Source organism: Danio rerio, chromosome 4 (assembly GCF_052040795.2).
Source record: "Danio rerio strain M-AB ecotype USA chromosome 4, GRCz13ab, whole genome shotgun sequence".
Taxonomy (NCBI): domain Eukaryota; kingdom Metazoa; phylum Chordata; class Actinopteri; order Cypriniformes; family Danionidae; genus Danio; species Danio rerio.
Genome location: NC_141024.2, coordinates 19,816,241 through 19,843,396, shown reverse-complemented (window position 1 = coordinate 19,843,396; position 27,156 = coordinate 19,816,241). Strand labels below are relative to the sequence as shown.

General features: G+C 35.3%; 1 protein-coding gene and 1 long non-coding RNA gene across 4 annotated transcripts in view; one reads left to right on the top strand and one right to left on the bottom strand.

Annotated features, from left to right (window-relative positions):
- Positions 1-17,935, top strand: part of LOC147844702 (uncharacterized) — a 102,271-nt gene extending 84,336 nt beyond the window's left edge. For 2 of the 3 annotated variants that reach the window (XR_015483109.1, XR_015483111.1), the window contains 2 exons: positions 714-789; positions 17,384-17,935. This is a non-coding gene — a long non-coding RNA (uncharacterized LOC147844702). Of the gene's footprint in view, positions 1-713; positions 790-905; positions 1,432-17,383 lie in introns of those variants that run through there. The other variant, XR_015483110.1, reaches the window with a different exon arrangement.
- A 2,628-nt stretch (positions 17,936-20,563) lies between these two features.
- On the bottom strand, positions 20,564-25,134 carry LOC147844701 (uncharacterized). The gene is made up of 6 exons (XM_087248181.1): positions 24,058-25,134; positions 23,227-23,356; positions 22,821-22,873; positions 21,411-21,441; positions 21,258-21,282; positions 20,564-21,167 (listed from the first exon to the last, which is right to left on the bottom strand). The coding sequence occupies exons 1-4, from the start codon at positions 24,206-24,208 to the stop codon at positions 21,437-21,439; spliced, it is 339 nt and encodes a 112-aa protein (XP_087104307.1). The 5' UTR covers positions 24,209-25,134; the 3' UTR covers positions 20,564-21,167; positions 21,258-21,282; positions 21,411-21,436.
- Positions 25,135-27,156: the final 2,022 nt, after the last annotated feature.

The following is a 27,156-nucleotide window of genomic DNA, read 5'->3' as shown; positions in this document are numbered from 1 at the left end:
TTCATAGTAACTATGTATAATAGTTATCATGGTCTTTTCCTTGTGTGAGCGCAACTTAATCGGATATACTTAAAATAATTACACCGTGCTTCTCTTCATGCTTTAAATTAGGGTTGTCAGTCGATTAAAACTTTTAATCAAAGTAATTATATGGTAACCAGGATCATTAATTACAATTTACTGCATATAGAAAAAAAAAATAGCGATAAATGCCTCTAAATGATCGAGTATTGTTTTGTAGATGGATCTCTTGTCTTTATAAAAAATGATAAGTATACAATTTTATGCAATATTTAACATTTAATTGTTAATCAGAGTAGTCAAATTATGCCGTTTACATATGGTCAGGGGACATTGTAATTTATTTTTCTTTTTTTAAATTTAATCACACTAAATGAACATGTTAAACCGACAGCCCCAGTTTAATTATACATTCATAAAACCCTACCGAATAATGAGGCTGCTGTCTTATCTACATGATTGTATACTGTAAATGAGTGCAAAGAATATGAGCCTTTTCCTAGCCACCATAAAAATAAAGACCCTCTGCAGCAACCAGCCAAGTCGAAGGGAGTGTTTCATCAATCAGTACACACACACACACACACACACACACACACACACACACACACACACACACACACACACACACACACACACACAAATGCACTCAGATAAAATCTAATCATAGCTGTAATTCATCTGCATTTCAGCTGATTTGGAGGGACTGGCAGTTAGGAGCTTGCTGGTTTGGTTATTACTGCTATCGTCTTCATGCCCTCAGGACTGGTGAGTATCCTAATGCGTTAATACCACAGAGAAACATTGCTCCTACTCTGTCCTACTAAAGACAGAAAACCCATTCGGCAATCTAACATGTGCCGTATCCTCCGCTGAACTCTCAGCTCCAGGCTTGAAGTCATCGGCTCGCACCCTCCTACTTCTTTGGCAGACATTTTTTAGCTGCTAGCAGTGAAATTAAGTATTTAATTACAAATACTCAAATTACTGTAACTGAGTTTTTTTTCTCTTTGGAATTCTACTTTACTTAGTAGTTTTAAAAATATGAATCTAACCTGGAGTACATTTTAGTCCTGTAGTTTTACTGCACTATTTTTCATAGAAAAAACACATCTGACAGACTAACCTCAAGACATGGACACTTTATACTGTTAATACAGCAACCATGTACAGTTTTGAAACATCAAATGTGTTTAAGAAGACGCAAAATCATTACACTCAATGACAGAGAGACTGTTTAAACTGCATGGCACTGATAAAATTATGAAAGTTGTCTACTGTATGGTGACCAAAACTGTCAAATGGATTTAACATTAGAACTACCGAGGTGGTTGTTTTGACAACTTTTAATGTTTGCATAATAAAACTTTTATAAAGCTTTGTTGAAATAAAACATACATATCTTTAATACTCCGACTTTTCCTAAATACATGTGTGTTTCTTTCTAACATAGTTATTTTATTCAAATGACAAAACACTAACAGCTATAAGTATTTCTACCAAAACAACTGCATGCATTTCAGTGTCTGCTACTTTTCCCTGTGACTTTAAATACACGTGCCTCTGTTGCCTAGCAACTTCCTGCTAACAAAAGAAAAAAAAAATTGTTGGCAGAAACATTACACACTTTACTAAACAGCATTCTTTCAAAACAGCATATTCAGTGCCGCGAAAAAAAACTCCCCAGCTTTGTGAAGTGAGGGTTATATATAAACTAGTTTCGAGAGGATCACATCCTTGTGATTGATCAAGGCTGGTCCCGCATCAGCTTCACATATCGCGCCAATCCATTGAATACAAACACTATGAATAACCAGACTTTTTCACTTCAGTTATCTTCATCTTGAAGAATTCCTCCTTCCACCCCTACTCCTCACCCTTTTGCAGAGAGGGTTAGCACTGTTGCCTCACAGCAAGAATGCCACTGGTTCTAGTCCTTACCAGGTCAGTCTGCGTTTCTGTGCAGAGTTTTTACGTTCTCCCCGTGCTTGCAAGGGATTTCCCCGACCTCCCCGGTTTCCACCACCATCTAAAGACAAACAATATAAATAAATTGACTAATACAAAGTGGCATCATAGATAAAGTCTTAGCCAGCTATATCTCATAGCAATTCCTAACACATTAACAAGCAGGGGAGTTCTCAAGACCTAGCTGAGCTCAAACTCCCCTCTCGCCCTTCATACAGAAGGGAGCCCTGGGCTCAAGGATATTCTGAGCTCAAGGCTCTCTCCCGGGACAGCATAAACATGCCTTATTATCAATCAAGTGTAAACTCTTGAAAGTGAAAATGAAGTGGGGTGCAGACATTCGCATATAGTCTTGTAGCCTAAATTTTCATTTATAGGCAGTATTACCAAAAAGATTATTATTTTAGGGTGATGACTGAATTAAATTTGATGTCAGACATTCAAAGCTTTATTTTAATATCTCAATAAAAGCTTTGGAGGTAATTATGTGACACTATGACATCTATGAGAACTATGGTAATTCTAGTAGTTATAGAATTCTGACTACAGAATGTTACGTTTACAAACACATTGCACAAATTGCCTGTTTCCTATCAGTGCTTCACGTGCTTGGTTTTCAGCGAACTGCTAGATTTTTGTCTCTGTTTACACAGATTTCACTCTTTGTATATATACACCAACTCAGCTTATTATATATGCATTTATTAATGTGATTTTGTTCTCCCATTAAATTAATCTTACATTTTAAATTTATAGTCCATGAATGGCAAATAATTTAGCTAGCATCCTTTTATTAAACATGAAAATGACACCGATATGCTACATTTTTTATTTGTAGGGTATATTATTTTTACTTCTCACTCTCTACTTTTCTAAATCTTTAAGTCTTCTAAATCTTTAGAAGAGATTTTTCACCCATATGTTGAGTAGTATGTGGAACACACACTTTTACTCTGCTTGCATTACATTGTTTGGCAAGTAATGGTTCTTTTAATTCCACCACTGGCTGTTAGCTGCATTAACGGCACTGTGACTTTTGAGTTGTCTTCAGTGTGGGTGACTTGGGTGTGTTGGAAATGCAGATTTTATGAGCGCTGGTTGTCAGGTGTACATTGGAGGTCCTCCAGTAAGAATTATGCTTTAGCCAAATTAAAAATAAAGAATAAACCTGCGGGTTCAGTACTGGCATGTTCTGCAAAGTTCGCATAATCAAGGACGACCTTGTAAATGCCCAGACAGTAATTCAGCGGACACATTATTAATCTTCGCATGTCAAGGCTAACGGCAAAACAGGGTTCAAATATTTCTCTGACGATGCTTCTCATCTGAAGGTACTTGCATACTTCAGCAGATCTGCGGATCGTATAAAGAAACGACGCGGGTGGAATAAGAATGGATGCAGATTTGTGTGTGTGTGTGTGTGTGTGTGTGTGTGTGTGTGTATTTGGGAAAGTGGTTGTGGGTACATTGAAAGTGTGTGTAGACTTTGATGCAATCATAAATTATGCAGTGGAGTCATGATGTCAGTGTCTCTTTATTTGTGGTAATGTGCTGGAAAAGATGTACACTGGGCGACAGCCAGACACTCTGAGTAAAACTTTAAAACTCTCACATCCTCTTCCTTCTCTCATAGCTTAATGGTGCTGAAGTGCTTAAAGGGACTGAGGGGGTGTTTGTGTGACAGTTTTTAAGAAAAAAAAAAAAACCCTGAAAGGTTTTTTTATGCATTTTTTGGCCATTATATTACACAACAAGAGCCTTTTAGGAGCCTGGAAATGCATATTTTTGAAAACAGATATTATTAACATTTTTTACTAGAGATGTACGAATATCCACAAAAATGTATGAAATAAATAAAAATGGATTAATTAGTAACAAATAATGATACATATATTAAATACATTAATAATAAATACATTTAATTACATGTATTAATATAATACTGATATAATACATGCATATTATTTTCAAATATTAGGTACACATACAAATACATACACAAAGAATATCAGTTTTGGAATAATAGTTGCCTTCACTCATTTAGCAAATGAATATTTCCTTTAGTCATTTTCTCACACTTAATTATGCCTGTTAAAATGTCTTGTACTAGCTTCTGCTACTTCTACTGTGCATTTTATTGCTCTGTCATATTTTATCTTTCATTTAATATCACCGAGCACATTAAAGCTTTTCCATTGCTGCGGCACAGCAATTAACTGACATCTACAATCATAAAGTAGTGAACCATTCGTTATGCATAAATAATGCATCAGTAAATGGTTTTGGTAGTATTTTTTATTTTTTTTAAATTGCACGTTTTTATAAGCTAGCAAACATGGGCAAAGCACCACATTTGGATTTGAATATATGTAAAATAAGTCTCTGATGTCTCTAGAGTGTGTATGTAAAGTTTCAGCTCAAAATACATTCATAAATCTTTGAAAATGCCCCTTTGACCTAATGGTGCTATTTTGGTGATTGCCACTTTGATTACATTTGATTGTGCTCCTTTCAAAAGTGGGTGGAGTTACAAATGCCTATGTGTCAGCATAGTGGCAGATTCAAAAACAAGACTTGCGTCATATGCCAGTGAGGGTGAGATCGTCACTAATGGGCAGAGCTTTCCCCCTCTGATGACTTGTACAAAGGGAGAATGTCAACCAAAGTATTTCTGCAGACAGATTTTATAAAGTGTGATTAAAAAAAGAATAAAATAGATATGTTCACACACTGTTGCCACACAAATGTTTTAACCCCTTAAAAGGTGAGTTTTGCATAGGTCTCCTTTAAAGCTTCACATTTCAAAGTACATTTGTATTATGTGATTCTAGTATTGAATCAATACATCTCTAAATTATTAGCTGCGTCTCAAATGGCACACTCTACATATGCACTCATGCACTATGTTTGTATGCACTTACACACTCAACAGCATAGTATACTGTATGTATGTAGTGTTGTCCCAAATGGAGCACTAATGTTTTTTTTTACTAAGCGGAAATTCAGCCTGTTTCTCTGATGACGTTTGGCAGTCTCCAAATCAGTGAAATAAATGACCGAAGTATCAAATAATACCTGCCGTGAGTATAACCGCATTCACCATCGGGAGGTGCTATAATTACTCTTGTAGGATAATTTTGCTTTTACCATCCAAAATAAATAAAGTTATCCAACATGTGCACCTGATAGCTCCGCCTCTTCTGCTACGTGAGTAAAGCTGCGACTGTTGAGTGCGTGAAGTGTCTATCATTTACCGGCTGAATGAGTACATCATCCGGGTAATTAAAGTGCACCTATTATTTTCTGAGTTTTCAGTGTAAACACACTACTTACACTATTCATCCTACAAAATGGCGTAGAATAGTGCATAAGTATGTGATTTAGGACGCAGCTATTGTCTCTATGTAAATTTCAAAAACATGATGTCGTGCATCCATGCAGGAAAACTTGTATTGACACCAGTATTGGATGTAAATAGTTTCAAACTAGTTACAGTAATTAAATAACTTATCCCGATGTTAACAAGTAAATGAATTGCAGTTACTTGTAAAATACTTGCCTTGCACTGTATAGTCAATTCAAGTTCTGTTTAAATCAGTTGTTATTAGGGATGCTTATTTCAGTTAATTTTGCTAACCGACAACCGCCGCTCATTAATCGGTTATTAACGGTTAACTGGTTAGATTACTATTAATTTTATATTAAACAAATTGACGTGTCTATTTTGTGTCTGACACATTAAATATTGCATTTTAAAATACTGATTTATTTTAACATACTAGCATAATAATAATAGAACATAACAATAGAGCATTTTCACGCACCTGCAGTGTTTAATACAGAAGAGCAGAATAAACTGAATAAAATAAATAGGACTGCCCTAAATTATTTTCACTTAAATAATTAATTTAGATTACAAAACGAAAATACTGACAGATTTTTTTCCAATCATATGTTTTTTCTTCCGTCAAATAAAAATCGCAGACTTCCTCAAATTGCTTGCTCCACGGAAAATATGCCTTTATTTAATGCCCCGCTGTTATTATTATAAATCACAAAACCTTTTTACATTTTTAATAGAAATCATTATTGTCTGTCCTGATATATGGTTTCCTCTCTCTCTCTCGCGGTTAAAGTGCGCGCGCTGCGGTGATAAAAAGACAACAACAACGTGCGCATTTGTTGATATTGATATCATATTGCATTAATGTGCATACATGCTTTATAAGCTGTAAAATAAAAAGTTAAGCCTATTTGTTGCGTTTATTACGCAGATCCAGGTCAACATCAGCGCTGGTTAAGCATTAACACGTCTGTTTCAAACAGCAATATTCTTCTTTCATTTTGCTTCTTTGGCAAATGTGTCTGTAGGCACGGGTTATACGTTATCGTCCCGCAAATTAAGTATGTCTTGCAGTTGAACAAGGGGCCGAAAACAAGGCGCACCTCACTGCCTTTATGTTGACAAAGAAAAAAGAAGCGCGGTCCTCTTATGAAACGACTGAATCAGCTGGGTATCGATTGTGCATAAGTGTTGCTGTCTGTGTTGTTACAATTGTAATATTTAATAATATTATGATACTCAAGATTTGTACATTCATACAGCTCTGGATAACTTAAAACAGCAATTAGGCCTTCAGAGCGGTGTTAATGCATCCTGAAGTAAAGCGAAAAGGCTATAAACTCCAGCAAGATGGAGTGATTATATACAAAGTCATACTTTATCTATAAATAAAGCCTATAACTATAGAAACTGTGTTTATCTTTACTGAAAGCTTCTGCGTGTTTGCTGCCCTTACGCATCGCGCACCTGTCAGTCAGTCAGTCAGCACGTAACGCCAAAGCATTAACTGATAGCATTAATCGGTTACAAATGCACCCTTTCGGTTAACGGTTAATCGAGTATTTTGAGCATCCCTAGTTGTTATGCAAATATATTTAGCAGAGTGTTTATATTTTTTCCACGAAAGAAAGTTATAATTATCAAGACAATTGCACATTTAAGAAGCAATAGATTGTTTGCTAAATGACAACTGTTAATTGTGTGTTAATTAATGGTTTGATAATACCTTCAATTGTGACCTAAACCTAAGTGTTACTGAAAAAATGATGCTTGTGTGTAATGTTAGGTCTAATGTTTGTTTGTTGTTTGGGGTAATAGCAATAAAACTTTACTTCTAGATCATTAAGATAAGCAATATTAATATGACTAAAGTACAGTTAGCTAATGCATAATTATGTATTTAGTCAATAATCCTAAAAATATATCCTAAAAAATCTGTAACTCTTTATAATGAGAGTCAACTGATATGCAACCACCCCAAAAAAGTAAACATTTTATTTCTAAAATGATTGTAGTTCGAATAAAACATTTAGATTTTTAAAATAAAAGCTATGGCTTTGAGTACATCCCGTTTAAACATTTTTATTATAATAATAAAAATAACTTTTTTATTGTTGACTCTGTGTAGCCATGATGGATGAGCAGAATTTAAAATAATAAGTAATATTTAGTGATATGGAGCGGCGCGGTGGCATAGTAGGTAGTGCTGTGGTGACCCTTGATTAATAAAGGGACTAAGCCTAAAAGAAAATGATTGAATGTATTAATTAATTAATTAATTAATTAGTAATATGGTTTAACTGGTCAATAAACAAAGCAAATAAAAAAAAAGAAAATACGGGGAAGACACAAATCGAAGATAAATATAGTTAGAAGGAACATTTAAGGATAAGACGAAAAACAGGTAGGAATGAGAAGCAAGAGAGAGAGCGAGAGAGCGAGCTAGGTGAGATTTGCTGAGAGATAATGAGCAGGAATATGCCGCCCCAGTCTGCCTGACTGTCTTACGCTCTCATTAGACATTTACAATACATACAAACATGGCTAATTCATCCGTTCGCACAGCCTGGGTCTTCCTCATATTCAGGGTGTTTAATGAAACCAGCACTGTAACATCCTTTTAGAAATGATGAGAAGCCCTTGTGAAAGAAGTACAGAATGACTGTAATTATTTTCTCCTTCAGACGACTGTACCTAGCCAGTGATTGAGTTGACTCCCATCAAAGATATCTTTTATACTAATATTTTCTGGAGAATGCTTCACAATAATATGTTTGGACATGTATAGGCGGGTCACAGCCAAAGCCCAAAATGAAATTAATCTAACAAGATCAAAGTCAAAAAATTGGTACACCCAAATTAATGTCAGGAAAAAAATGAATAAATAATTTTTTTTTAAAAAGGAAAAAAATCAAGAGACATACAATAAAAATATTACATTTTGCTTAAATTTTGTTTACAATAACTTGTTCGAATTTAAATGTACTTTTTTCAAATTCCTATTAGGTGACTTTATATATCATAGCTATTTTATATATATATATATATATATATATATATATATCATCTTTTCGGCAGAGGTAAAGAAACTCATAGGATGGCAGTGAAATTCAGTTTGTCCAGTTCGGTTACACACAGACTAATGCACACCTTCACCCAGACTAATGTTTATTTTTTCAAATTTGTTTCAAACACCTTTAATATTGCGTAGGTGGGTTTAATCTTATTTTGAGTGACAATGCTGTAATGAAATTGAGGTATTCTGCTGAGGAAAAGAAAACCATTATGCCTTAGTGATTGAAAGGCTAATGTCGGGTTATGTCAACATGTAACTATAATCTAAAGAGAGAACCAAGACGACATGACTGCCATAGCTGAAACCTGATTAATATAAATCAAATTTGATCCATTCAGGTAAGAATTATAATTACTTGGGGGCTAATAGGGCTAATAAGTGTCTGAACACACAAAGATAGCAGTGTGTGAGATGCTGTATGAGTGCTTTTTGTGTAATTTTTATCTAGGACATTTCAAATCATGTCAGGTAATAAAAAAGGTACACAAAATTGCCTGTGTTTAATGACTAAATAGACAGACAACTACGCTCTCAAAGCTCTAGGCAATAATTAGGAGGATAAAACCGTCAATGTCTGCTTTTAATTAACCAGCACTGTCTGATTGGCCAGTCCAACAAAAGCTGATTTACTCTAAATGACTCCCAAGTTTTGTCACGATTTACATGATGACGGTATAATTCACCCAAATCTTGTTTGTAGTCATTACTGAGTGATTAGAGTCAATCAGTGGGCTGAAACACTGCAGACCTTCAACATACCCGGAAAAAAAAACGAACAAAAACTACACTTTAATTCTGGAAACTCCCAAAGTGCCTGAAATTAAACCAAAAACCTGAATGAAAGTAAAATAATTTATTTTGCTTCATTTTTCTTGGTGTAATGAGAAGATGTGCTTAACTATCGTGAAAAGTAATCCCACAGTGCTGAAGGCTGAAAAACACTGAATAGAGAGGGAGGAAGTGAGGAATGGAAGTATTGGTGAATTAACTAATGAATAAATACACAAGATGTAGATGGATGGACAGACAAACACATAGATAAATGGATGAATGAATGGATAACTGATGCATTCATGCATGACAATTGAATGGACTACTTTACTGATTTTATGACAGATGAATGGATTGATTCAAGGATGTATGGATGGATGGATGGATGGATGGATGGATGGATGGATAGATAACTGATGCACACAATATATGCATGACAAATGGAAAGATGAGTGGACAAATGGATGGATGAATTGATTCTATGATGGATAAATGGAAGGATGAATTGATCCAGGGATGGATGGATGGATGGATGGATGGATGGATGGATGGATAACTGGTGTATACAATATATGCATGACATGAAAATATGGGTGGACAAATGGATGAATGGATTGATGCATTGATTCAATGATGGATGGCTAGATGGATGGGTGGGTAGATGGAAAAATTAATTCAATGATTATTGGGATGGATGGATGGGTGGGTAAATAGATGGATAACATGCAATATATGAGACATGAGACATGCAATACATGCATGACAAATGGGAAGATGGGTGGAAATGCATGACATGAATGGAAGATGGACAAGCAAATTGGTGGATGGATGAGTTGATTCAATGATTAATGGGATAGATGAATAGATGGATAGATAGATGGATGGGTTGATTCATTGATGAATGGGTGGATAAATAGCTGGATGGATGGATGGATGGATGCATGAATGGATGGTGAAAAATGATTCAATGTGTTAATGGGATGGATGGATGGATGGATGGAAGAATTCATGGATGAATGGGTGAATTGATAACTGATGCATCCAATAAATGCATGTCAGATGAAAAATTGATGATGAGTTGATTCAATAATGAATGGATGGGTAAATATGTGGGTGGATGAATGGATAGATGAATGGATGGATGATGAAAAAATTGATTCAATGATTAATGGGATGGTTGGATGGATGGAAGAATGGATGGATGGATGGGTGAATGGATGGATAACTGATGCATACAATATATGCATGACAGATGGAAAGATTAGATGGATGGATGCATGGATGGATGGATGGATGGATGCATTGATTTAATTATGGATGGATGATGGATGGATGGATGGATATCATGCATAGATGCATGACAGATAGATGAAAGATGGACAAACAGATGTTGATTCAATGATTAATGTATGGACGGACGGACGGTCAGACAGACAGATAGACAGACAGACAGACAGACAGACAGATAGAGATTTTACTCTGCTGTGAGAGTTTTATTTAAAGTCTTGTTACATGGAGCTCAACTAGAACAACATCACAGGAAAAAGATACAAACAAGAACAAATTGGTTGCGTGTTGATATTTTGCTTGGTATTTACTCAGATCGAATCATGTTCACTCTGAACTGCTGTTATTAGAGAGGACTGAGCTGTTTTGCCTTAGGAGAGAGGCTGATAAATGTACTAGGTGGGTTTCTTTCCCAAATCATGCTATAAGAATTTCAAAAACCAAGAATAAAACAGCCTGAGTGCTGTATCAATCCACTCCTCTTCCAGTTATTTTTGAAGCAATAACATGAGTAAAGAAGACAAATTATTAGAGTGTCGTTCCACAAACGGATGGATCACACACACATCACGACTGCTAACGGTTTGGCCACAGTAAGGGCAGTCTCTAAGGACCCCCAGTACTAAGGTAAGCTATCATAGGGTGGGAAAAAAGAAGTTTGGTGGCAGCCTCAGTGGCAGGTCGGTGTAATGGACTGCCAAGTAGCTGCTCTGAGCTTGGTGATTGATGCCTTGCTGTTGATGAATGCTAACACACACCCGCCCAAGTTAGTGGTGAGGTGACAGCTTTATTGATAAATGAACAGTGGGACATGTGGATCTCATCAATCTCAGCCTTTTTAGCCACAGAATAAAGTCCCCCATTGCCACTGGCGACCCTGGCTGCTTCCGACAGACTAAAAGCAAGCTTCTCTCGTGGACTGTTTTGAAAATTAAATCTCACCAGGGACCAATCAAGATCAAAGCTCGGACGAAGAAAAACAGGAAATGGCAAATTGATTTAAACTGTGTTGTTCGATGCATACCGGTGATTATAGGCATCAAATGGACTTCGGCGCAAACTTAATTACTTCATTAGCAAGATAGAGACAACAACCTTTGTTGCTGCCTTCGATATTAATAAATAAGCATCATCATTAAAAGCGGTGACATTCAGCTAAAAACAAAGATCGAAGGCTCTCTCCATGCGCAATCAAGTTTCTCTTGATCTTTACCCAGAAATCCCTGCAACAGCCTCTAATGAACAGCCCAGAGAGGACTCTAAATCATTTTAGACAGAGCAAGCGAGAAAACAACAGATTAAAATGGGGCAGAGAGAGAGGATGGTTGAGCGAGAACGATAAAAAGGATTGTTGAGGAGAGCAGAAAGGTGACACCCTGGCAAAGATAGGCAGTGTTTCTGCCCTGAGAATGTCAGCGCTGTCAGGAAGCTGGAAGGAGAGCGGGAGAGGGAGCAGAACGAAGAGTTGTAGCGATTAAGGACAGCGCTGGCCTCCAGTCTGACCAAAGCGAGAGATGATCACGCACACACTCCGACATCTGCACAAACATATCAGCCATACCACATTGCCACAGAGCGGGACCGCAGGGAGCACAGAAAGACTACAGATTGTTTTATCGCCAAGCGTTCAGGCAGACGCACGTCCCAAATCGTGCGCGCAAAACTGCACACATTCCAGCTAAAATTACATTAGCTGTGTACAAACACAAAAAACGCATCCTAACACAAGCACTGTAATCTCGAATGGCACGACGCCTCATGGGCCCGGCGAGCAACAGTGAGCACGGATGACTTCATTGAGACAATTACCCCAATTAAACGCAAATGTCATAATTATCATACACAAGCAGAGCTGTTAGAGAAACCACGCGGCTGCTCTCGCTTGAAGCCGGCGCATCTGTCGAACGCCCGCTTTCTTCTCCCGACTGAACTTTAATAATGACGGTTCGGAGCTTTGTCTCGACGCTGTCACCAACCGTCAGAGGCAGCAGGGCTTTGATCACAGACCTCGGTGTGTTCGGCAGGCGCTGAACGGTTGAATAGCTTCTGTCGGGATGGAGCAGGGAGAGTCTGGAGCTTTCAGACAGGAAGGGCGAAGTGGAGGAGAGCGGAACTCATTCAGCGGGGGGCGTTTTTACGGCATAACACTCATTCAGATCCATTCAGGAAAGCACAAAGGGACAGGAAAGGCAAATAGGGAGAGAGTGAGTCAGTATTCATTCGAGGAGAGATTAGATCAAGATTGCAACACAAAGTGACAGGGGCATAGTCTTTGACAGCGTCACTCGCACAAAGAAACGCTCTTTCAATTTGCTGATGAACAAAGGAGACGGGGAGCAAAATGTGAAGAAAATTGTCCCGATGTGTTAAAGAGAACAACTCACTCATTGATGCAGGTATGAAAGACTGGTTCTTCGCTGACCAAACAACGCAATTTAGAGGTGATTTTAGAGATATTTTAGAATGTTTAGCCTACATGACACCTGTTGACCGTAGCATCAACCGAAAGCAATAGTTTTTGGTTACAAATGAATTGTTAAAGAGCTAGTTCACCCAAACAAAAGAACGTTCTGTTAACAATTACTCACCTTCATGTCATTCACAACACCCAAATCATCTTCAGAACACAAATTAAGACATTTCAGGTGAAGTCTGAGAGTTATCTCACCTTCCATATTATAGACAGCAATGATCCTGACATATTAAAAGTCTAGAAATGCTACAAGCAAAATTTTATGCGCACATAAAACAAAAATAATCACTTTATTTAACAGTTTCTTCCAGTTGTTAGTATAGGGTTTGCATAAAGAGAACATACCTCTTGTGAATATGCCCCTAGACTGACACTGAAAAGAAAATTATTTAATTTTTTTTTGTTTTTGTGTTATGTGCACACAAAGGTGTTCTGGTAGATTTAACAGATGATGCATGGCCTGTTTTGATAATGGTTCCTTTCTGGACTTTAAACAAGTTTGGCTCATTGCTGTCTATTGAGGAACAGAGAGCTATCAGATTTCATCCAAAATATCTTAATTTGTGTTCCAAACCCCCAAGATTCAGCTTTGGAACAGCACGAGGGTGAGTAACTGAATAATAATTAGGTGAAATGTCCCTTAAGTCATAGTTTCTAGTTCAAACTAAGACATCCCATCCACTGTCCCTGGGCTGAAGATGTGATGCATAAGCTACACAAAATGTGTTCTTTGGAGCACTTCGGAGTCATGTAATGAATTCTATATTTATGGATGTTGCTTTCTTTGATGGTTTGCCTACAAATAAAGGTGTTAGGATGCCAAATGTCACTCGACGATGGATTTCTTTTGTTAAAAACGTGACCATATAAAAAACAAAATGATTTTAAAAAGAATTAAACAAAATCAGCTTGATAAAACCCCAATGGGGATAAGGCTGAAGCCAACAAAACTACTGTTATTTGCTAGACATCACAATGAGACGCAACTAAAATAGACAGAACCCAATGGAAATCTAATAAAAAATATTACAAATAACAAATTAATAGCCAAAGCGGTTTCAAATCCCAGCCATCATGACAACAACCATTTATAAGGATCATTTATCAAGGTAGTTAGTTAGTTAGTTAGTAGTATTGCATAAAGAAATGCTAAAGGTAAATGGCAAGATGCACGTACATTTGGCAATGGAAAGGCATCAATGGATAAACCAGTGGATTGACCACATTGTAAAACATCTCAAATGTTGTTTTGGTCATTCCAAAATCTCTTAGCCCAGGTCCCTTTTATAAGAGTGTTTCTGTATTATCACCTCCCAGGTAATTTATTATATAAGAAGAAAATGCCCACATTGGCTTCTCCTACCGCAGCAAACTCCATTTCTCTTTTTGATATTTGGCTCCAGATTATCAGGAAATGCCGATTTTGTTCTCTCTGAGTCATTCGATGTAAACTGTGATTTATTCACAGCTATTTTATGCAGCATTCCAGTTTTGCACATAAGGGTAATTCGCGCCCGTGAAGGGAAACATAGCTACTGTTTCAGAGCTTAACCATTCATTTTACAGTAATTATTTATAGATCACTTTCAAGTTACTTTTAAAAACTCATAGTGTACTATAGTCTCCAGGCTCACAGTGTTCTGGATACCAATATTTTATTGATTCTTCATAAAAGATGAATCACTGTTTGGCCAAGAGTTTGGTACAGAGATAAAAAGGTTAGGTTAGGTTTTTCTGTAATTCTACACCTGTAAGTGTATATTAGCACCATTTGTTGTTTGGTTTAGTAATCTTAAGAAGTGTTTGGATTGGATTGGATTGGTGGTGTGTGACTTTAGAAGGAACAACCGGATTAAGGTTTACCAAGATAAAGCCAGTTTGATTTCTAACTGTCATCCCTGTTCTGAGATAACCTGTTACAAAAAATACTTTCTAAACCACAGAAGAAACTATTCATTTGTTTCTCTTTCACTCTTTCTCTGTAGCCTGTAATTTGGAAAATGTATACTTCATTTATGATTTCATATGTATATAGCCTTCCTTTCCTTTTGTTTTTTAATTTCTTGAGTTTTTTTTATGCATCAGCAGGAAATTTATTTTTTATTTGCTTTACTTTGTACCACTTAATATTCTTCACTCAAAAATGACTTGAACTCTATTAAACACAGTGCATATTACTGTTGCACAATTCAATTTGTAGTCGTGTTGATGAAAATACAATCTAAACTATTTGCATCAACACTAAAGCATTTTAATGACCAGTGTTCTGGTCAATTAATCTTAGCCTGAGTGCTGAAGGTCAATTGACTGAAATGTTGCTTATTAAAATATGATGATGCTTATATGATGATGAAACTTGAGTTCCAAGAAATGGGAAAAAAACATGCTCATCATGAGGTGTGATTATATGTGTGAATTGCACTTTAATGCATTTCTTACTCATTTATAAGAGTGTCAAGTGTTTGACCCTGTGTAAAGCTATTTTTCCACAATAGCCATTCCATCAAATCTACATTATGCCACTTAATTGTTTATCATTTTGATCATTAGAATTCTTTTGTGTTATTATATAAGAAAATTGTGTTTTATTGTATTAGTAGCCTTAGCTTGTCTTTTGTTTTTTTCTTAGATGTTGTTGCAAAATGTTTAGGCTTTATTTAAAGGCACTATATTGCGTTGTACTACCATAAAAGTCGTGCTTGAAATGCTTACCATTCAATTTCATTGTATGGAAAATGTAACACGTGAAATTAGAGTGATTGCAGGAAATTGCATTGTTTTGGTTTTGTTTCTGAATAATTTAAAAGGTGAACATTGAGCATTTAAGATGTTATAAAGCGGCTAGCCTTAGCTTGTCTCGAGTCTTTCTTCTGTGAATGCAAAATGAGATGGTTAGCATTTCCTCCCCAAAAAAACTTTTTTTTTTTTTTATTTATTTATTTATTTTTTTACATCAAATAGGTGTAAAAAGAAGTCAAAATTCGATCACAGGAACTATAATACATTTTTGATGTGTTTTTTTAACGCCAATGTTTGATGTAAATGTTATGTTGTTTTGACTGGGTAGCCATAGCTTGTCTTTTGCCATAGCTTGTCAAAACAAGATATTTAGTAACATAATCAAGCTTTTCTTTTTCATAAAATACCAAAACTACCAGAAAATGCTCACCATTAAAGTTCACTATAACAAACAGCACTCATCATGTTATTAGAGTAACAGCAAGACACAATATCAAGATGTCAATTTTAGCAATAAAATAAATTAAACAATACATTTAGTAATAAATTTGTGTAAAATTCTGCCCATTTAAATACATTTGTAGTTGTACAAGTTAAGGTTTCTGAATAATTTAAAGGTTAATGTCAAAGCATTTTACCCACTGTACAGCTGCTAACCAGCTGGCACCTTGATGTAAAAAAAGATATTAAAAACAATTAAAAAAAAAAAAAGCAAAATGCAAATCAATTTGATGACGCCAATTTGACATCCACACATTGATGCTCCTTTGACAACCAAAATAACAACACAGACTGACATTAAATGACATCTAACATAGTGTCAAAAAATAATAATAATAATAATTTGATGCGTTTTTCAGCACTAGTCCTGCAATTGTTTTTGACGTGTTTTTTGTTGCCAGTGTTTGACGTAAACTAGATGTTTTGCATGGGTAGCTTGCCTTTTGATTTTCTTCTGTTTAACACAAATATATATTTGATATATGTTTAAATATATATTTGATATATATTAAATATATATTTATTATTTAACAATATTTAGCAACAGATTAACCTAATATTGGTGTAAAAAGTAATGAAAAATTGAGGCTATAGTCCTATAATGATTTTTTATGTGTTTGTTAATAATAGTCCAGTACTTCAATTTTGACGTGTTTTTATTTAGTTATTTATTTTTTAAGCCAGAGTTTTATGTCAATTTGACGCTGTTTTTCACATTAAGGTGCCTGCTGGGTAGCCTTTACTTGTTTTTTGTTCTTCTTGGTGTTTCTTGTTTTTCAAAACAAAATATTTAGCAACATAATCAAGCTTTTCTTTTCCAAAAACGCTGAAACCACCACCAACAAAAATAAATACTGCTCGACATGCTCACCATTCAGTTTTGTTGTATGAAAAATTGGAGCTCACAATGATATTACAGTACAACACACGATATTGAAATTTCTATTTGAATATAATCTGTTCCTTTAAATCTCCATTATGCCAAAAGAATCCTAGCTAACCAAGCACACAGTCGCTCGAACAACACATATTTGTACATGGATTTACTAAAATCTCTGAGTGGCAAAATCTCAATCGATCACGCTTCCATCAGGACAGCAAACAGTAGCCCAAAGGCAGAGATGAGGGTCAGAGTAGTGTTAGTAGAGGCGAAACAACACCGCTGACCAGAGTCAACAACGCTTGTTTAATATTTGCCTTTCAGAGACAAAGGTACAAGAGGACGTCGTTTCAGTGACAGGTCAGCCAACCGTCAGAGCGATGGACTCCCCCCGTTCAGCCCTCATTTCTTGTAACAGGAGTGAAAAAACAGGATGGCAGCAGGCAGGCCATCATTCCCTCAATCCGTCAGCGAGCTCGTAAAGCGGCCGGCGGTGTCGAGTCTGATGCATGTTATTCTCCATTCTGATACGAAATGAAAAATGAATGAAGACATAACTGTCACTGAGATAACGGCAAATTACAAGGAACGGCAGAGGCAACGTAATAGCCTACATTGTGCGCTTTTCTCTCATAATCCGAAATGTGTTTATGGGCTGTCATTTTTCAACGTTAGACAATATTAAAACCTGCAGCTAACATAGAAAGAACGTTTTCTGACAGTGCCATGGTGGGACGGGTGAGTTATGAGTTGTGCTGGTGTCTGATCAGAGCTGGTTGTTTGTTTTTTTATTTATTTATTTTCTATAATGGCATGAACAGAAGGTGTTTCCCCTGTGGGGGAAAGTATGCTCAATCACATTAAATCTGCCATTGTTCTTTGAATTTTAGATTTTGGATATTAAAAGCTACTTAAGCATAGAGTATGATAACAGTTTTTTTTTTTTACTCAAACACAAGCTTTTTAAAAATAAAATATGTAATAGATGTAAGTTTTATTATGTATTTTTATTTTGCATATAATAATCATTTTTTATGTTTAAGAAAGTACACTTACAGTATCAGCAATGCTATGTACAAAAAGTAAATGTAAAAAGTATTTTTTTAATATTAAATTAATATTTATGAGAGGAGAGTACTGTGTAAGTAAAATCATTTAGTGCACTAAACAAAAACTAAACCGATTTTTTTTTCTTTCATATAATTAAATATATAATTATAATGTATCTTTCATTTCAGTTGAAATTTCAGTTATTATTTGTTTTATTTTTCAAGTAATGTATTTTAAGTTCAAAACTTAGTTAAATATAAATGTTTTAGATTTAGAGCTTAACTAAGAAATATTTGTTTTGACCAATGTAAAATTTTAAGTTTACTGACACAGGCTAGTACATGTGTATTAAACAAACTCGATGTGTACTTTTGTTGACCTAAAAAAATATTAAGGCAAATGCTTTATTTTTCATTGGCTCAAGTGACCAGATTTAGATGTGAAACCATTATCCAATTTTTTTTTTTTAATGGATAAATTAACATTTTATTGGAATTGTTGTTTTGATTAAAGTTATATCTTCTTGTTTAGAACAAAAGCAGAATTTAAATTAATTGACTTTCTTCAACAAGACAAACACACTTTGTAGCAGGTTATTTAAATTATTCTCATGGAGATAGAAAATATTGTTTAACGCCAATAATTTATTTTTTATTGGGTCAAGTGATAAAATTTAGATGTGAACCATTACCCTACATTTTTTAATTGAATAATTGAAAGCTTTTTTCCAGTTTACTACCACTAATACTAACAATACCACTAATAATAATAACATTAAGAGCTGCAGGATATTAGAAAAAACTAACATTAAAATATGTAATTTTACTGCTTTACACACTCTGATATTGAATATACTTTCACCAGATGACTTGAATGGCTCTATTCTGGAAAAAAAACAACAACTTTATATTAGAGTAATTAAGATCATATAATACAGATAAAATAAACAGGTCTTCATAGTTTTCTGGGAGGCTTAACGGTATTCAGGTAAACAAACTAAATAATTAAATGTAAAATGACTCAAAAATAATAGTCTTCATCGTATATATATAAAAACAATTCTTCTTTCTTAAATGATGCAAATATTATAACTTATTGTGCCCAAAATTTTCGGGTAATATTGTGGAGTCACTGCAAAGAGTAATCATAAATGACATGTTTTTTTTTAATCTGTGGCTACGAGTCAACTATATCCTGACTCCACACGGCAAATCATGTGATGTGACTATTGCAAACACACACATTGCGATATCAATGCTAAAATGATATAATTGTGCAGCCGTAATAACAATGCATTTAAAAGAATTACAGATTATCCAGTGTGGGTAGGTGTTGAATTTCACACTTTTAATCTTCCTCATACTCTGAACTTTGGAATTAACATCTAATATTTTATTGCTGTAGTAAATTAGGAAAATCACTTCAGTAGACTAAAATGTTTTGTATGTATTAAACTGCCACTTCATTATTAGAAATAATTGTAATTACAAATGTATTTCATTATGCAATTATGTAAATTAAACCAACATTAAGGTTCTTAAAATTTTAAATTAATTATTTTTTAATTTAAACATTTTTAAATATATATTTCAGACAGTACAAATGATTAATAAAGTACATGTGGGTCTTATTCTAAGTTGAATAAATTCCGACTGTAATTATTTAAAAACCAATTACATGAACATTTATATTTAGGTATTAAAAAAGATTTACACTAAACTTCACTTAAGTTTTCTTAGATATACAGTATTTGCATAATAGGTATTTTCTAAAAGCAGGATAGGCCCAAATGGCATTGATTTACTGGCTTGCATTCATTTTACGGTGTACTTCACTGACCTTCATGGCCATTAATGAGGTAAACACATCCGGTGAATCTGATTGGCTCTTGTGTACTAGAAAAGTACAAGAAAGAAAAGTGCTGGCCCCTAAGAGAGTTTTAAGCGGAAAACACACAGACAGTGGCTCTGGTGACCCATGAGGGTGAAATGTGTTAATGGGGTCTCGCTGGTGTGATGTAAAGGCAGAGCTAATGCAAAATGAACCTGTGTCCATGCAGGGTCGCTCTTTAAAAGGTCAGGATTATACTAAAGGCAGAACAGTGTTCAACTTTCTCTATGGATCAGAGACATCAGCCTGAAAATAAGGAGACAACGCAACAATTAGCATAATTGATTAGGTACAGGTAAATATACAAACACTTCCCTGAAAAACACTCAAGTCAGCGATGTACAATTAATATCGTCCGGAAGTTTGAGGTCAGATTTGAAAAAAGTTGATACTTTAGTTTAGCAAGAGTTACATTAAACAAAAGCAACAGTAAAACATTTTTTTTTTCTGTATATTATAAATAAATGCAAATAAATAATCCAGTGGATGTTTTAATTTTTCTATTCACCAAATAATTCAGAAAATCACAAGCTTTTCCAAAAAAAAAACAACAACAACAAATATATAGGCAAGGTATTTAAATTTATATAGCACATTTTATACACAATGGAAATTCAAAGGGCTTTACATAACCATGTATAAATCCTGCAGCTAACAAGTGTGACAAGTAAAAGACAATAAAAACAACAAAGAATAAAAATGATTAAAACAGGTTAAATGTGTTAAACAGGTTTTAAAATGAATGAAAAAGAAAAGAAATATATATCCAAAAGATATATTTAAACTAATTGGTAAGAAATCTTTCCTGAATGAGAATTTTTACTTTAAATTAACAACATAAAAATATAGCAGTTTTTTTATTTATTTTTTATTTAGCAACATTAATGTATTTGTTTGTTTGACCAGATACATGCAGCCTTTGTGAATATATTTTCAGAATGTTTGTTTCATGTTGTTTTTTTAAAGTCTTTAATTATTATTATTATTATTTACCTCAAGGTAAACACATTTTGCAAGCATCATAAATTATTCACATGTACACATATTAATAACAATTCATAAATATTACATGGATTTTGTATTGTTTTCTCCTTAAGAAATGAGAATGAGCTTTCACAGTCATCCTGTGTATCATCATTCTTATGGCATCATTCTTATTTGGAGTCAACTAAAATGTTAAAATGAATTTTAGTACAAAAATCATTGGAACAAATATATTTTACTGAATCATTTAATTTAAAATGTAACAAAAACTTACCACATCAACAACAAGCAATACAATTCTAAATAAATAAATATATAAATGTATTAATTAATTAATTAAAAAAAAGAAGTGCAGACAAATACTGAAATAAAAAATAAAGATGTAAAAACAAACTCTCATTCTAAATATTGGTGAACCAGTACTTACTCTTCTAATAGGGTAGCCCAAATTTTTCAACCTGAAATGAAAAAAGGACATTACAAAATATCTGTTAATCATAGGTTTCTGTATTTTGTGTTTCACTTGTGTTTTCTGTTTATATATGATCATAAATTATGGGACCGTGATCCTGCCCTGTCAACATCTGATGTTAAAATTTCAACTCTGCAGTTTACCAGAGTGACTTTTATTGGCATTTTATTTATTTGAACCTATATATTATATAAGAAATACTATAACTAAATCCGCAAAATAACAGAAAAAGTACTGGCAGTTTATTACCAGGTTTATGTACAGTAATTTTTAACCTCCTCCAGACAATATATCACTTCAAGCTAATACAAAAGTCAATAAAAGTAACAAAAAACTTGTTAAAGGAAAGATCAAGGTGATATCATACAATAAAACTGGCAAATTTATGGATATTTTATTACAGTGTACATGGAAAGAGTTTTTCTTTTCAGGCAGGCACAAAAGGATATGAAAGGCATTTGAGACCAGATTCAGAGACCATAACAAATAACTGAATGTTGTTGCTTTATCAGTGCCTTTTCAAATGGTAATAAAAATGCCTTGGTTCCTATTCACGACGTTATGTAAATAATCACTCCTGAAATGGCATTCACATGGCACAGTAACATCACCGGTTTAGATAAGAGCCGCTCCCTGATGAATATCAAAGCTTTGCTACCTTTTGTTCATCAGTAGGTGATGGCAGCGGTTTCTGTTATTGCCAGGATTGTGACAGAACCAGATCAGTACAAAAGGTGGATTCTCCATGACCAGATATTGAAAGACGGAGACAGACTGACAGCGTGTGCAATTCATCAAAAGGCGGCATCTAAGAATGTGCCATCCATAGACAGCATGAGGAAACGCAGACCTGGTGTTTTTCCCCCCACAAATCTTCTGGAAACTTTTTATGTGCGTGATGCAATTCTTACACTTTGCGGCGATGATGTAACAATTGTATTTAGCCAAATTAACAGAAAGAGGGATGAGTCAGAACTCAAAAAAAAGAAAAAAGAAATCAGGCTTTGTGCCGGCTGTTATTGGATGCTGTTTGAAAATAAATCAAGAGACATTTCAGCAGTCAATTCATCATGAGGTTTAAATGTCTCTCCACTGAGAGCAAACTGAGTTTCAGCAGGCTTTTTTTTTTGGCAGAGGCAGCAGTCTTTTGAATGCATGGCTCAGAAAACTAATATTTTGAGCTTAAGGATGCAGACTGAATTTTTTTTTCGACCTGGCCATTTTTTCAGAAGGAGGAGGAAGGAGTCGGTTGACAGGGAGGAGATATTGAGTAAGGGTGACTTTGGAGCAAGACCTCTCTGGAAACACCAGTTATCGCAACTGACACTTTACTAGAAGAAGGTCGGACTCTGCCAGTCATCTCACCTGCCATGAAATGAGTCTGACTCCATCCTCGAGTGCAGCCGATGAAAAAAAGCCTATAAAATGGGAAAACATTGGGTGGTTAAAATGATGGTTCACTTCAAAATATTCACAGCAGGCGATTTTTATTTTAAAGTAGTAGCTTAAAGATTTTTTTTACTGAAACTGTAGACCTTTTTCAGAATATGAACATATGAATTTACAGTGTACTTATTTTAAAGTAAAGTTCTAAATAATTTAAAGTAACTTTTATAGCATACTTAAGGTTCAGAGTTAGTACCTACTGTGAAGCCGTATAAGCTATAAAAGCTGATCAATGCAATAAATTAAACCACTTAATAGATGTTAAATTTCTCACAAGTCCAAACCAGAGAAAATATTAATATTGTTAGCCAACTTCATACGTTACTTCATTCTATAGTCGTCCACAAAACTTTCTGCAAAACTTTCTTTTGTCAAATCCAGCATATTCTTCAGGCACATTGAAAAAGTTGTCCTCCACAATTGCTCCATCATCCTCAGAGAAAATTTGGCAATCCCTGTGCAGAATAGTTGAATTGCAGTATGATACCACATCATATATATATATATATATATGTATATATATATATATATATATATATATATATATATATATATATATATATATATATATATATATATATATATATATATAATATTTCTGTCAAACAAACAACAGCCCTATTAGAAAAGGATAGTTCTGCAGCAGCCTGTTTGAACAGGATTGAGAAGGTTCTGGAAGAACATTGACATTAATCCGGACCCCGCTTGGCAAAATCACCTTTCAGCAAATGGAATGAGATGGAGAAGAATAGCATAAGGAAACAAAAGAGGGTGTAGAGGGCAGAAAGCTCCCAGGAGCACACAGAAGTTTTCAGGCGGAGATACTGCGGTACCTTTGAACTGTGTGCTTAGCATGCAAGGCCCACCTGCTTGGCCCTGGTGGGTAAGCGATCATGTTCTCACATTCTCTGCTGGTTTGCTCCTCTGATCTACAAACCATACCTGAGGCTATGGAATCAGCCCTGCCAAGAATCCACATGGGCCTTCACCAACTGAAAGGCCCTGAGAGACACAGTTAATCCAAGCATGAAGAAAAGCCCTAGAGGGGTTGATGGAGAAGGAGGAGGAGGAGAGGAAGAGAGGAAGAAGCCTTGATGGAGAGAAAAAGACATTGACTTTCAGACAGGACAAGCCTGGTTAGGCACATCCTACTTACCATAGAAGAGAAAGGCATTCTGGGGCCTGGCAAAGTTGGTGGAGCGGAAAGAGTCCATCAGGGAGGCTACGAAAACCTGATAGGAAGATAAAACGTACAAAGGGCTTGGCCAGTGAGGAAAAGATGTGAAAACATACCAAGGCTTACACATAAGAGTGGCTTATCATTCCAGCAGGCTCTTGAGTCACAGGCCACGTTTCTTGAAGAGCATTTTCAAGCCTCAAAGCAAATAAACGACTGCATTAATAGATAATTCTGTGAAATAAACCTCATAATTCACCACAAGCTCAAGTTTAGATTCATGGTTATTACCTATTCATTACTGTGTTATTAGTAATACCAAGTTGTTGCCATAACTGTAATTAGCTACATTTCTATCCACCTTTTTTAGCTACATTTCTATCCACCATAAAAAAAAACAGTTGATGGGAAATTGCAAGATGCGCATACATTTTGAAAATGTGCATGACCAAGTATGAAAAACGTTTTATTCATTAAGAAATGATGTGTTACGATGGAAACACTTCAACCAAACAAATTCCAGTATGCGCAAAAAAAAAAAAAAAAAATTCATGTGATTTTGTTATAGGAGATTGTGATGCTAAAAATGTGTGTGAATGATAAACCAGCAGGCTGACAGCATTGTAAAACATTTGACATTATGTTTCAGTATTAGTATTATTATATAATAAATTACCTCCAGAAAATTTAAGAGCATCTGTACTCTAAATCTGACGCCTTTAAACACTGCCATGTGTTCCGTGTCAGCATATTGTCTTCTAAGGCGCAAGTAATTTATTAAATTAAGGAAAGACTCACGCAGCTTCTCCCACCGCAACAAATTTCGTTTTTACTTTTGATATTTGGCGCTAGTTAATCAGGAAGTGATGATTTTGTTCTCTCTGACTCATTGGATGGAAACACTGGTTTATTCTCATGTCTTATATGCGATAATCCAGTTGCACATTAATTTAATGTGCATATTTGGATGGAAACAGCTATTGATACACATTATGTACCTATTATAGTTTGGCTCTATACACAAACACAATAGATTTGAGATGTACTTTAACTGCAGACTGTCAGCTTTAATTTGAGCGCTGTAGAAATTACAACAGTTTGCATAAGTGCTTCTCACTTGTTAAGGGTCCAAAAATAATTGGACTGGGCTTCTAAGCTGTTCCATGGCCTGGTGTGTGTCATTCCCTCAATATTCCAATTACAATGAGCAGATAAAAGGTCCAGAGTTTATTTTAAGTGTGCTATTTGCGTTTGGAATCTGTGTTTCTTTTAAATCTTAAGATGAGACCCAAAGAGCTGTCACTATCAGTCAAGCAAGTCATCATTTGGCTGAAAAAACAAAACAAACCCATCAGAGAGATATTAAAAATATCAGGTGTGGCCAAAAAAAACAGTTTGGAGCATTTTTAAAAAGAAAACAACGCACCAGTGAGCTCAGCAACACCGAAAGACCTGGAACACCACAGAAACAAATGTGGTGGATGACCAAAGAATTTTTTCCCTTGTGATGAAAACACCCTTCACAATAGTAGGCCAGATCAAGAACACTCTCCAGGATGTAGGTGTATGTCTGTCAAAATTCAACAGTCATGAGAAGACTAAACTAGAGTAAATACAGAGGGTTCACCGCAAGATGTAAACCATTGGTGAGCCTCAAAAACAGGAAGGCCAGATACGATTTTTAAAAAAGCCTTCATAAATTTTTTAATTGTTTTAGGCAATATTATATGTTTATACTTAGCCAAATGCTTCAGAACTCATTGGACGGTGCTTCACAGTGAGATGAAGAATGACCCAAAGCATACTGCAAAAGCAACCAAATAGTTTTTGAAGGAAAAGAAGTGGAATGGTATGCAATGGCCAAGTGACTTGATCCAAATCCGATTAAGCATGCATTTTATTTGCTGAAGACAAAACTGTTGGGAAAATGCCCCAAGAACAAGCAGAAACTGAAGACAGTTGCTGTAGAGGCATAGTAGAGCATCACCAGTGATGAAACCCAGCATCTGTTGATGTCTAGGCATTTCAGAACTCAGGCTGTAATTGACTGCAAAGGATTTGCAACCAAGTATTAAAAAATGGAAGTTTGATGATGATTATTCTGTCCAATTACTTTTGGACCCTTAAGAAGTGGGAGGCATATATGCTTACTGTTGTCATTCCTACACCGTTTACCTGACTTGGATGTAAATACCCTCAAGTTAAAGCTGACAGTCTGAAGTTAAAGACCTTGTTTATTTAATTTCAAATCTATTGTGTTAATGTATAGAGCCCACAATGTTACAATTGTGTCGATGTCCCAATATTTATGGACCTAACTGTGTATGTATAGTATGCACAGGTCAAATGACAAAACACTACATGTAAATGCTAATTTATTGACAGTGATTCTAAATTAGTAGTGATCCTGAAAAAAATAATCTGTCAAACAAGCCAAAACTCTATTAGGACCGAATACATTTTGCAAGCAGCCAGTTTGCAGAAGATCGAGAAGGTTCAGGATGAACAGTGGCATTAATCTAGACCTTGCTTGGCAAAATCTCTCACATCAGGGAGGCTAGAAAACACTTGATAGGAAGATAAAATGTACAAAGGGCTTGGCCAGTGAGAAAAAGATGTGAAAACATACCAATGCTAGGGCTTACAGATGAGAATGACTTATCATTCCAGCAGGCTCTTGAGCCACGGGCTACTTTCCTTGAAGAGTCTTTTGTAGACTCAAAGCAAATATAAGACCGCATTCCTAGATAACTCTGGGAAATAAACACCAAAATACACTACAGTCAGCAAAGCACAATAAACAAGACCAACAAAATACTGAGCAGCAAAATTCCCGAAGGCTTTGTGCAGAGCGCTGCAGGTAGATGATGATGCATTTGTGGTCCTCTTGAGGAGAAGGGCAATTTCAATAACAACACATGGCCTGAAGCCGTAGAGAGTGGCCCTTGTCCCTGCAGGCCATTGGTTTAGGTCCAGACCGCAGCTGGGCCAGTAAGTGCCTCATTTAGGGAGACTGAGACAGGGAGATGGGCTCGACTGAGCCAGGAGAAGATTACCAGCCCTTGCCCCCGGATAAGT

Coding starts and splice junctions, on each gene's coding strand:
- LOC147844701 (XM_087248181.1), bottom strand. CDS start 24,208: ATGTGTAAGCCTTGGTATGTTTTCACATCTTTTCCTCACTGGCCAAGC. Junction 23,357..24,057: donor GAATGCCTTTCTCTTCTATG/GTAAGTAGGATG, acceptor TATTCTGCACAG/GGATTGCCAAATTTTCTCTG. Junction 22,874..23,226: donor GTGGACGACTATAGAATGAA/GTAACGTATGAA, acceptor CCCATTTTATAG/GCTTTTTTTCATCGGCTGCA.